Genomic DNA, 12421 nt, shown 5'->3' with positions numbered 1-12421 from the left:
GTATAATGGTACAATGCCCAAGTTTTTAGAAAAGTGAATTATATCTATGAAATCCTGTGCCTTTCAGGAACAGAATTAACTGTACAACATCTGGATTTGAGCGACTGGACTAACAGACTTTTGTATCAACATTCAAGTTGTTTGTTTCCTTTGTAGCTGTTTGAATGGTGGGAAGGAAAAGAGGGAAGGAGAATGAAAAGAGAAAATCAGAGACAAATGTACAAGGAGAGGAGCAGGACAGTAGGCACCAGAACTGTGAACTTTTACAGAGGGAAGTGATGCATTTGGAGCCATATTCTTAAAGGTGACTTCTTCTAGCTGCTCTGTCTGTAGTCAGACACATTAAGTCAGACATTAAAGTGATGCTCATTCCAGACTAGGGCTCCAAATAATGCCACAACACTTTTAGAATAAGTGGGGCAGGTCCTCAGCTGACTGAAGTCAGTGAGGTTGTCAATGGAGCTCCTCTGATTTATGCAAGCTGGGAATCTTGCCAGTCCTTTTAAAGTGGAGATTTACTATATATCGTTGATCTGTGGTGGTCATCAATTAAAAAAAAAAAAAATTACATTTGTGAACAGTTACTATTAAGTGGCATATGAGCTGCCAGATTTGTTTCACATTCTCAGAAAAAAGGGAAAACAGTACCACAGACACAGGTCTCTCTTAAGAAATTCTGGTGGTTTGCTGGAGACAAGAGCTTGTTTGAATTCAAAGAGAGGGTGCCTGCCTCAAAACACTTCTCCCAAAAATGAGACATTTAAAAATTCTCTGAACCATTTCTTAACATCATGTCAAAGGAGCAAATCTCTTTGTTCCGTGAGTGTCCATCCACAAGGTTTAGGAAAAGTGCTTCTGAATATTCATATCAAGGGAAAAAATACCCCTGTTACCTATTGTCCCCACAAGTCAAAGGAAACATTTCCTAACTTTCCCTAATCTCTGATGTGCACCAGAACACTTGCAAAATTCCTTCAAAACCTGCAAGAGTTACAGAAAACACCAAAGGTGGGCCTTAATCTGCTTTTTTGGACTTCTCGTGAATGTTCTGCTCATTATGTTGAACTACTCTGAGGTCCAGTGAAACACATGATACAATAAAGACATTTTCCCTTGCCTAGAAATGAAATGGTTGGTGATCTCTGTGCTGCTATCTGCACAACCACCAACATATGCTGAGCTCTGTTCTATAGGCTATCAAGCCAAATCACAGCTAGTTCCTTTCACTAGCAATTGAGTGGCTTTTATTTTTGTCTTGAAACAGTTGTAACCATTCCAAATTTTATGCTGTTTTGGTTTTTGCCTTAGCTTATGAAATACACTCAATGGAGTTCCTTCGTTTTGGGAAAGAAGGATCCACCCTTAAATAAAAAAAAGAAACCTAAATAAATTTCTTGCCAGCTGCATAGCTTCATTTTCCTCATTTCCCACAGTGTCATTTATGTGAGGTTGTTGCTCGTGTTTTTTTACTGTTTGCTGAGAGTGTGTTTTGTGATAGCATATTACCAACACAACCATCATAGCTTTAAAATCACAGTTTCACAGAAGTTTCTTTTCCTTTGTTGGTCTTGAAAATCTCAGAAATCAGGATGTTAGGAGGCCAACGTCAAGTTGAAGGTTGGCAATTCATTCTGGGTAATACTAAATCACGACAAAGCTCAAACATAAAGATCAAAGTTCAATTATAGACTATAAAGTCCTTTTAAAAGAGAAGATTTATATATTATTTTTCTAGCATATTAGTGCAGATTCTGTAAATTCTGAGAATATTTCAATCCCAAGGAACCAAGGGCCCCTGCCCTAGAGTATAAATTTGAACAGTTATTCTCAAAATAACACTGCTCAGATGGCAGACATGGGACATACCTCGTATTTACTATTTCTAGGTTGTGTGCACGGGTATGTCTAAGAACACAAGTGTGCTTAGAGACACAAACACATTCCACAACGTCCCTGTGTTGCACATCATCTCAAAAATGCTTCAAAAAGCTTTGAAACTGTGGTTACTTGTGTAAGCACGAGTGAGATGGAACAAGGACAGATGATCTTCATTAGAGCTCTCGCTGGAGCATGAAGAGCCCCAGCCACCAGCCCACTGCGATGAATGGAGGCAACGTGCTGCTCCCATTCTGGCTTCTTTCATGCACAGGACTAGAAAGCAAATGGGACAATGATGACAAAAATAACTTTTTGTCATGCAAAGTGTCGGTGCATCTTCATTTTCAGATCAACATGTCGCTAACGTTTTACCATCAGTCTTCTACATTCCCTGGTCTGAGTGTTATCCTCCTTACTATTTTCATTTAACTCCCTACTATACTTTCCACACGGATAGCTGCTACTCTCTACACAAGCAAAGTTTGAGTAAGAGTTAAATGACAATCACATAATTTCTAGATTTCCTGATAACAGTGCTGGCAGAACAAAGTACCCCAGGAGATCAAACTGCTATTTAATTTTGAAGCCTGTATTCCCAAATTTGGTTAATGTGGAGAAATGTGTCGAGTCTCCTGGCCAAGTGTGCACGCATCAGCGACTCACAGAGCACAGGACTGTGTTTAAGTGAACTTACCACCTTAAAATGTATTTACTCATGACTATAATTTACGTGTTAAATTTATTGGAGTTTTGGTTCCAGTGTGACACACAATGTAAAAAATCAATATAGATTTGAGAGCTTTATAGTGCCCCTGGCAAATATGAATAGCTCTTGATGAAAAGTGAAGGTTTTCACAGCACCTACAGTGCCACTGCATTGGAGTAATTAACACCACACGCTTCACAGATATTTATATCAATTCTTCACCAGCACACAGAACAGCTCTTTGTCAGGAATTTGGTACCAAGATGTCCTGCAAGGCGTTATACACACTTTTATTACAAGCCCCTATTTTAAGGGATTTACAATTCTGACAGAAGTATTTCCCTATGGAATAAAAGGTCGTAGGCATGTTCTCAGAGCTGGAGGAATTTTTTCTTGTAAAAATTGGTTAACATTTTTTTCCCCTTAAGAAACGAGCAAATAAATAGTTCTGAGGGGTTTCTGCAACCATTTAAGTCACCTTTAGAAAAATAAATAGATGCATCTTATTATAGAAAAATTTGGCAAGCTTTTCATTGGTAATCTGGGTGGTTGCATTTTGCGATTTAAAAATATTTTAATGCGAGACTAAAAATTAACATTTAAAAGTGGTCTCTGCATAAGCACCACAACTGCATTTTCATAACATTTTAACAGATTAAGGGGATAAACTGTGGTGAAGACAATGAAGGAACCTTATCAAATGAGCATTTCACATAGACTTACTGTAGATTGGAATTAAGCCATGCTAACGAATCCTGCCTCATTTGCATGGCCAAAACCTAATCCTAATGAAACTTCATGGTAGATAACTAACATGTTTTCTTCAAGGCAACATTAGTTTGGTAATAGAACTGTGCTGGGTGCAGATTCTGAGTTACTGTGCCACAAATCAATGCCACCTCTATTATCCATGGAAAAGTATCCCAGGTAGAACCAAGTCATGTCTATGAATCAAGAGCTTAAGGCAACTCTAGCCAAACCCAAATTCATCTGGCTTTCCTAGAGAGATATATTAGAGGGTGGATTTGAGTTATGCTAATGAATCTGGATTTGTTAGCAGGGATCACATCTGATCCCTATGTGACACTGCAGGAGGTTCATCAGCCACACTTTATTAAACTAAAAACAACCCCAACCTTTAAATCCAGAAATTAAAAGACTATAAATTTCTCCTCTATTACTGTAATAACTGAAACAAACTAACATGACACATTCAAATCCCACCCTCAACTCACAAAGTATTTCAGAAAGCCAAAACCCTCCCAAGTATTGAAATCAATTGCCACAAATGTGTAAGGATAGATCCTGAAAGCTTGCTGTGCGAGTGTGCACACCTCACACACACATATTGATGTACAAATGGCATTTTTTCAAAGTTTCTGTGTCAGATGGAAGCAGAAGCCCCTGACTGAGGCACATTATATGTGTTTCATATAATGAAGATTTCCTTACGGTAAACAAGACTGCACTGAGCATCTCTGCACGTATCTAAAACATAAGAACTTAATTCATCAAATCTTCTTCTCTCCAGACATGGGCCCAGCTGGTGTTGAACTCTTGTAGCTGCTTTAGCTTATGCTGGCTGGGGTCAATCTCTTGGCTCAGGACAGACAAGTTTAATACACACTAGCAACACCCCTTGCTATTTTTGACACACCACTGGAAAACTCACACTCCAGATATTGACAGGGGCAGCTGGCAAAATGCCTCTTTCTCGTCAATTTGCATGTGCAGTTGTGGGTTTCACACATAATAATTTGGGAGTGCGTAAATTTTTCAAGCATTATTCCAGACAATATTTAAAAACACAGCTTTACTCGGATGTTAGTGGTCAGAATGCTACTGCCTTCAAGTTAACTACCAGCTTCTCAGTGAAACACTTCTTGGATAAACTAACAAACACTTTTTATCAAAGAAACAATTTTTTAAGAATATGTGAAAGTGATGGCTGACCAGCTTAGCAAGAAATTGGAATAGGAAAAAACACCCACACATTCAAAGCATTTCTTATTCGCTGACATGTACTTCAAATTGTTAAAAATGGATTTTGTCGGTGAGTTAGGAAAATAATGAGAGAAGACTGCAGAAAGTCTTTCAACAAATTAGTCAGCACAGCATCAGGGTCCTATTTTATGTTCTAAAACATAAAACTATATCGATATTCTTCTCTTAAAAAGAAATGGCGTTGTGAAACATCTTGATTTGCATTGCTCATGGTGTTAAATGGAGGGGCTTTTACCACTTGCACAGCAAAGCAGAAAAACTGGAGGAGCAGTCAGATATCACAGAGGTAGATGAACGATACATTGATTCTTTTTTCTTTGCAGTTCAGCAGTGTGGTATGAGACACAGCAAAAAAAACAACACAAGAAGTGCTTGTCCAATGTACTGAGTCAAATATTTAGTTGTGATTTTTTTAATTTTTACACCAAAAAGAAGAAGACTGAACACACCTTTAATAAGTCCCTTTTCTTGCAATGTTTTCAAGGAGGGTCTTCTGGAGATGAACTTCTTTAATCTGCTTTTAACTCGGTTTCTGTCATTTGTGTCAGAGGCACTGTAGTTCAGCCTGAAAACTGAAGGAAATCAAAAGAGAAATTTTTAGTGAAATGATATTTCTAGATTAACACTAGGTTTCTGAAATATCCTGAGAAAAGAGCGACCACAACCACGCTGGTAAGACCCCAGTCATGCGGTAGGTCAGCAGCTTGGCTGGTTGGACACTGCAAACCATCTGATTAATACTTTTGTGAATAAACACGATGAGTTCACTCTGCCGGTTCCGCGCGGAGCCCTGTTATTTATTGCCCATAAGTATTTGGATGGCGACCAGTTTGCTCATGGAGTGCTCACGAATCCCACAAGTTTCACACGGCTGATTTTTCAGCTCCAACTCCGGGCTCTGAGTGTGCTACGCACTATTAGCTGTGCACTCCTTGCAATGAGAAAGGATGGATGGTCACACCACCACTGAAGGGCTGGATTCTCTTGCCAAGATGGATTAAGAGTTATATATATATTTAATGCAGTTATAGAAAACATGGCTGCGTGCCACGAAATGTGTGCAAGATGCATTAATTTATGGAAAGAAAAGTATTCCCGTCCTAATGATTATATTTTATTATATTTATGCATTTACCAAACTGAGAAACAATTTCAGCGCAATTTATTCCTGCTCTGTGTCAAGGAGACATAGAATCCAGCTGCAGAAAATCCCCTGGAGGAGGTTTCAAAGGCATAAATTTAACTTTTTCTCTGCTGAGGTGCTTACAGGGCACCGTGATGGCTATCAAAATAGGCAATGCTAGTAAGGAGGAGAAGTTCAGCATTCTCCAGAAGCAGCAGAGGTGCCATGGGGAGACCTTTCCTAGGCTTTTCCTGAAGAAGAAAGTTTTTTAAGATTTTCAGTAAATCACCTGAGAGCTGCCACTCTTGAATAACTCTTGTTCAGTGTCCTGAGTCTGTCACTGAGCCCATTTCTGAGTAGTTTTATGGGGCAGCCAGAGTGGTGCAGCCTCTCTTGGCAAAGGCCTCCAGCTCAGAAAGGGATGGCTTCTTTCTATGGAAAGAACAGCCTTCCATCTTCTCTGGGAAATCAATTAACCAGTTAATCAATCAATCAATCCACCAAAATACAATATTCTCCACAAGATGAATTGGCAGGAGGAGCCTGGTCTGTTGTCCCTCTGACAGAATTTCTAAAGAGATAATTTAGCTGCAGTTACATGCTCCCTTCTCTCCCTATCCAGACTTAACCTCTTTTATAATGCAGCAATCTTGAGACAGAGGATTCAAGCAAAAAAAAGAGCAAAATTAAAAGTATGATCATTATTATCAGTCTTTTTTTTTTTTTTTTTTTTAATCAAGGCGTTTTGCATTAGTTTTAAACAGAACCAGAACATTTAAAGGTGCACAATTATAAAACAATAGCAAGCTAAAATAACTGGTTAAGCAACAGCAACAGCCCTGGAATATTGTGGTTTACATTACAAATCTGATTTTAACAGCCAAACTTATAAAATGGTTTACGCTTTGCTGTTGTCAAGGGAGAAAAACTTGCCAAATTGTTCATTTTAAGTAAATAGAACATAGCCAATTAAGGAAAGCAATATTTAAACACATGCCTACAATGATCAGAGCATAGTTTGCTTCTGATTTCACTACTGATTTTAACAGAAGAGTGTTCCATTTTCCCACAGCACTAAAATGACCCCACACATACTTCCACAAACTAGTAATCACACAGGACAAATAAAAGGACACTTTACTGGAAAATACATGGCTTGCTACAATAATCCATCACTTATGAAAACTAAAATTCACATTTTTTAATGGTAGCATTCCTGGAGTGATGTATCATAAAACATAAAGATTAGCATTCAATTGATAGTTGGTGCTTTTTTAATATTATAGCAGAGGACTTTTTGTTCAAAATTGAGCAATCCTTGGCAGGGACAAGCTAAAATTCCAAGTCACTTGGCTGTGCTATAAAAAGAACAACAAATGGATGTTTCTAATTCTGCATCTTAGTGGTACTTTGAAACAGTGAAGTGAATTGTATTTAGTTTGGGGTCCCTTTTGTTGCTCAGTGCCACTCTGTCCATGGCAATTCACAGCTAGGTTGGCTTTATCCTGAAGCTTCCCCAAGTGATGCAAATGATGCAGGAGTGAAAATATACTTTAAGTCAATCACTTGCCTGCCACTTTCCCCATTCTGGAGGCTCTGAAATGTTTTCTGCCCACTTTGAGTCTACACCAGACTAGCTGAGGTGTTCCAAGTGAAGCACAGGTGGCCACCCTGGGAAGGGCAGGACAGCAGGGTGAACATCCCTCTCCTTAGAAACACAACCCAGCTGGAAGTTTTATACCTGAAACAGCAATTATGGTGTTAAAACTACATCTAGAGGTTGGAATAATTATTGTCATGGATATCTTTGTATGTACCACATTTTGCTGTATAGCACACAGTTTAAAGCAACAGTTGATGAACTTCTCATTTTATTCTATTAAATACAAGTGAGTCACCAGAAAAAAACTCCAAGCCTCACAGAAATTTAAGGGTTTAGATAGCATGTTCCAAAACCAAGCTTAGGCAGAAATATTCATGTTGGGATCTCACTTAGAAATACTCCTTCTCTTGCCAAACTATTCTTCCTGTGATATCCCCACATTAAAATGGCTTTGCTATTATATTTGGAAATGCAAAGAAAACCAAATGTTAAAAAAAAAGAAAAAAAAATAGTTATAAAATTCAAAAAGCACAATAAATATTTTTTTTAACACCTTCCATTTTAAATTTCAGGTTCTGGATTTGGCCAGAAGTATCCTACATGAAAGGGAGCTGGCAAATATCAAACATAAAAAAAGAAGACAGTTCCAAACAGAAGCAAAAATAAGACTTTTAAGAACTGACATAAAATAATGACACATTTTTTCTGCTACTGCAAGTGTATGCAAGGACACTTCATCAGCAAAAATGTAACCTGAATATTGTCTGATTTTTATGTTTGGCTGGTAATTAGTTGAACTCTTAGGTCTAGAAAAGCATTTCTGATTACTTTTGGCGATTTATTAGATCTCCAGTATTCCACAGGTTGGAAAAGTATGAAAGGACAATTGAAATAATGGCAAGATCTTTTCCTCAGTTCTCAAGATATATGAAGTCAAACCATCTAATTGCAATAAGAGAGTGTCATTCAGACTGGGTACAAAAATAAAATAAAGACATTTTTAGGACTAAAAGAAAGAACATATCTTTGGCCCTTATCCTTGCATAGGCTGTAATAACACTGGCTGAATTAGAGGGGATAAGTACAGGTTAAATGCACAGAAAAAAAAAAAGAAAAAAATAAGGACTGATCAAAAACTGCTCTGTCCTTTTCTGGCTTTTCTAAATTGTCTGAATCCTTATTCAAATCTAGCCTTAAGAGTGGCATATAAATAACAGAAGCATGGAAGGCAAGAATGAATGCAATACCTCCTGTGACACAGTTCTACAGAAATCAAAGAAAGTTTTGAGATGCAGAGATGAATAATTACTTTTTAACTTTCAATTGCCTGGATTGTATCCATGATGAAATGAGAATAAATTTACTACAGTTTAATCAGGATTAAGCAGTGGCCAACAAAATGCAGTGTGAAGCTACAAAAGCCTTCCTCCAAGATTTTGGCATGGCTACCTCTCACAGAGGTAGGCAACTCTTCAGGGCCAGGATAAAAATGTTTATGAGATTACTTCCTGTGAATTTAATCATGCACCTAGACAATGTATTTATAGCAGAATGTTTTTCCTGGGTGTGATGTTCTGAGAAAAGCCTGGATGATTCAGTCTAAAATGTTTTAATACGTCCTAAACTCCTTATTTTACTGGCAAGATTTTGTAACTCCCTATAACATGATCTCAAATTCCTTTCAATGACTTTTATTTCACTCTTAATTTACTCTGCATTTGTACATAATCTCAGGGGTTTACCTATGATTAATTCCTGCCAGGTACAGAGTATCTGAACACTTCCAATGTGTTGAAAGCATTGGTTTTTGAAGAACTATCCATTAATGACTTTCTGAACTGTGACAATGGATATTGACAGTGCTTGTCAGACTAAAGCACTATTGATTGTCTCACATCATGTGTATTGCAAAACCAATTTCTTTCAAGTACCTCTTCCTAACTGAAATACATTATTATGATGCCTATCTGATTATTATAACACCCAAAATTACTGTATGCAATTCATTTGGATGGAAAGAGCAGAATGAAGAACAACAGTGGGAATGGATAAGGCATTAAGAGATTCAAATATCTTTACATTCCTACCTTCTCTTCCATTAGCCTTGATCTCCAGGAGAAAAAATAATTAGTCTGTACCATGCATCTTTTTTTTGTACTCTTCAAAGATATTAAAATTTCGTGAAGTTCTTAGAAAGAGATGATTTGTAGTATAACACCCATAAACGGTGTTTCAGTAATTATTTCTCAAGGAATACTAAAAATGACAGACTTGACCTTTCAAAATAACGAATAAACTGACCAAAATCCTAGCTGCAACTTTCTTAAAATACATATCAACAGATGCATGTGCTTTACTCTCATCTCTGATATCTTAAAGTAATAATTTTCTGAAGTCCTTTACAGACTCATAACCAGAGTCCTCAGCAACACCTTACAGGACTGAAACAAAGCTGAGATGGCAAAAGAGGGAGGCAGGAATAGGTCTCTATGACTTTGGAGAAAGAAAGTGCCAGTCTAACAGCAGGGCTTCCACATATGTGCGAAAATATTAATTGGAAGGAATTAATTAGTTAATTAATTTCAAGTAATGGGAATTCTTAATTGCTGAGTGTCTTATATTTCTGAAGGAGCATATCTTAATGTGCAGAGGTGTATGATTATGCCTACATTCTAAAAGACACTGTAATTTAATATACATTAACTCATGACTTCAACTTTCATTGGATACCACCGGCATCCAGAATTCAAAATTTCATCACATTTTTTTGGCCTGGAGCAGATGTGAAACTACTGCTAATCCTTTAAGGAAGGAGCAGCATGCTTCCTTGTATGTAAAAATAGACAGGTTTTCAACCAGTAGTGACAAAACCAAGTCCTTCTTCCTTTCTTTGCCATGCTCTGGGATGGAGCCAATAAAATCTGCTCACTAAGGATAAAGAATTCACCTGCCCTTTTTTATTGAGTTAAAGTCTTTTGCCAGTCATCCTATTTTATCCCTTAGTGAAATCCCTGGGCATGCCTCTGAATTATACACACTATAATTTATTTTTTTATTTTTTTTTGCATTGCCTCTGATCATTATTCTCGTAAGTTTCAAAATGACAGATTTTATAACTGCAGAGCATAGACTCAAAATGTGCACCATCAGAATGGGCATCACCTTCCAGGAGAGGCTCAGAAGATTTTGTTTGATTTGGCACCAAAGGGACCTGAAGTCATTCAGGTTTATGGTGCAATAATAGATATTTGCCACAGCAAGCATATCTACATTTACAGATGTTTATGAATTAAGCTCAGAAATAAACAATAAGAAAAAGGAAACAGTGATTATATAGCACAAATAATTTTTCTGTAATATGACAGCCTAACAACTTAAGTGCTCAGTAGTGTCATTACACTTTGTGAAATTTGCGTGCATTAGCAGTAAAGATTCAATAAAATGACTGTATAATTCATATTTTGCATCATGCTCTTATGCATATAAATTTTTTTAAAAAAAATTGTCCCACTCTAATAATAAATGGAAATAAATTAATAGCGTGTTAAACATCACATTTACATTGTAAAATAAAAATGTCACTCTCCACACAGCTTTTCTTAGTGGTATTTTTACCATAAACGTTTAGAAATGTAAGCAATATTTCTAAGTATATATTTGATTTATAAACACAGATCATACCAGACAACTTTTTTTTTTAATAAAATAAATAATGTTTTTTAGAAAATGAAAATGTAATAGGCCAAAACTATCTGGGTTTCAGTTGTGCATTTGATATGATGCCAAACAGGAAATGATTAGTTAAACTAGAGAAGATGTAGAGAACTAAAACAATAACTGTGAAGTAACTAAATAAGGTATTCAAATGAGCTTTGTTGAAAGAAGAACTACTGTTTTGCAGGGAAGATACCAGCAGAAGTCCTGAAATATTCTTGGAACTGGTCTTTGTTTTTTCATTGAAGACTTCAGCAGGAAAAGTAGAAGCATTCAAAAAATCACTTGTTGACTCAAGGCTGGAAGCATCATCAGTTGAGACAAGAATTTGGGATATCAGGCAAAAACTTGAGATTGAAAACTGAAGTAACTGAAGTTGAGATTGGAAACTGAAGTAACCAGATTAGAACCAGTACTATCCACAGCACGGTTAGAGAAGGATTGGAATTATGGCATCATAGGGTCATTAAGGTTGGAAAACACCTCTAAGACCATCAAGTCCAACTCTTCCTCAGCACTTCCAAGCCCACCACTAACCCATGTCCTAAAGTGCCAAATCTACACATCTTTTGAACATTTCCAGGCATTGTGACTCAACCATTGTCCTGGGCAGCCTGTTCCAGTACCTGACCAACAAATCCAAAATATCTAATTTTAATTAATTAACATTAATTAAGATAATCCTCTCTCATGAGTGTATAACCTTGGGCACTCATATGTGAGGTGGAAATTCCTGGCAGAGGAGGTGCAGGCAGCAGCAGAGAGCAACTCCAAAGAGGCTGCTGAGATTTTGGAAGGAGACAGGGAGCTTGGCATGTTTGGCCAGCTAAAAAATGGCTGGGAAGAGCTGTGATTGTTCTCTATGAATTTGCTGGTGGGGGTGGGAAAAGGAGCAGGAGAGGAGAAGAGGACAGCAGGGAGGGAGAAGAGCTGTTTTAACTGAAGAACAATGTTGGCATGAGAATAGATGAGTATAAAATGGCCATAATATGAAGTTCTAAACCATCCTTTTAAAAAAGTCGTGGTGGCAAATAAAACTAAAAGAATTTAAGAAGCAGCTTAATAAATTTATGTATGAGGACACAGAACATGGTACCTTGTGACAGGAGAGACTGGACTAGATCACCCAGGACTTGCCAAGTCTTTCTTTCCACAATTTTTTTTTGGTATTGTCACAGTATTAGAAACACTGTTATACAAACTTAATTCAAATATAAAAACCACAATGCCAGAAATCAATGAATTCATTTTATTCATACAGTATGACCAGTTTATGTTCATCTAATGTAAAACATGTGGGACTTGGATGAGAAGTGCTACAGCACACAGACTATTTAGAGTCTAGGAAGAGAGAGCACAGTGTACTTGGGAAGGGGAAACTGCTCTGCCCAAG

General features: G+C 37.2%; 1 protein-coding gene across 3 annotated transcripts in view; it reads right to left on the bottom strand.

Moving 5' to 3' along the window:
• ARHGAP15 (Rho GTPase activating protein 15) overlaps nucleotides 1–12421 on the bottom strand; it is a 322532-nt gene that overhangs the window by 130544 nt on the left and 179567 nt on the right. For all 3 annotated transcript variants that reach the window (XM_015635331.3, XM_015635332.3, XM_015635330.3), the window contains one exon: nucleotides 5038–5160. In XM_015635331.3, coding sequence (XP_015490817.1) covers nucleotides 5038–5160 — 123 coding nt within the window. The remainder of the gene's footprint in view (nucleotides 1–5037; nucleotides 5161–12421) is intronic.

Source organism: Parus major, chromosome 7, assembly GCF_001522545.3.
Source record: "Parus major isolate Abel chromosome 7, Parus_major1.1, whole genome shotgun sequence".
Taxonomy (NCBI): Eukaryota; Metazoa; Chordata; class Aves; order Passeriformes; family Paridae; genus Parus; species Parus major.
The sequence above is the reverse complement of the archived record's forward strand: the minus strand, read 5'-3'. Positions and strand labels throughout refer to the sequence as shown.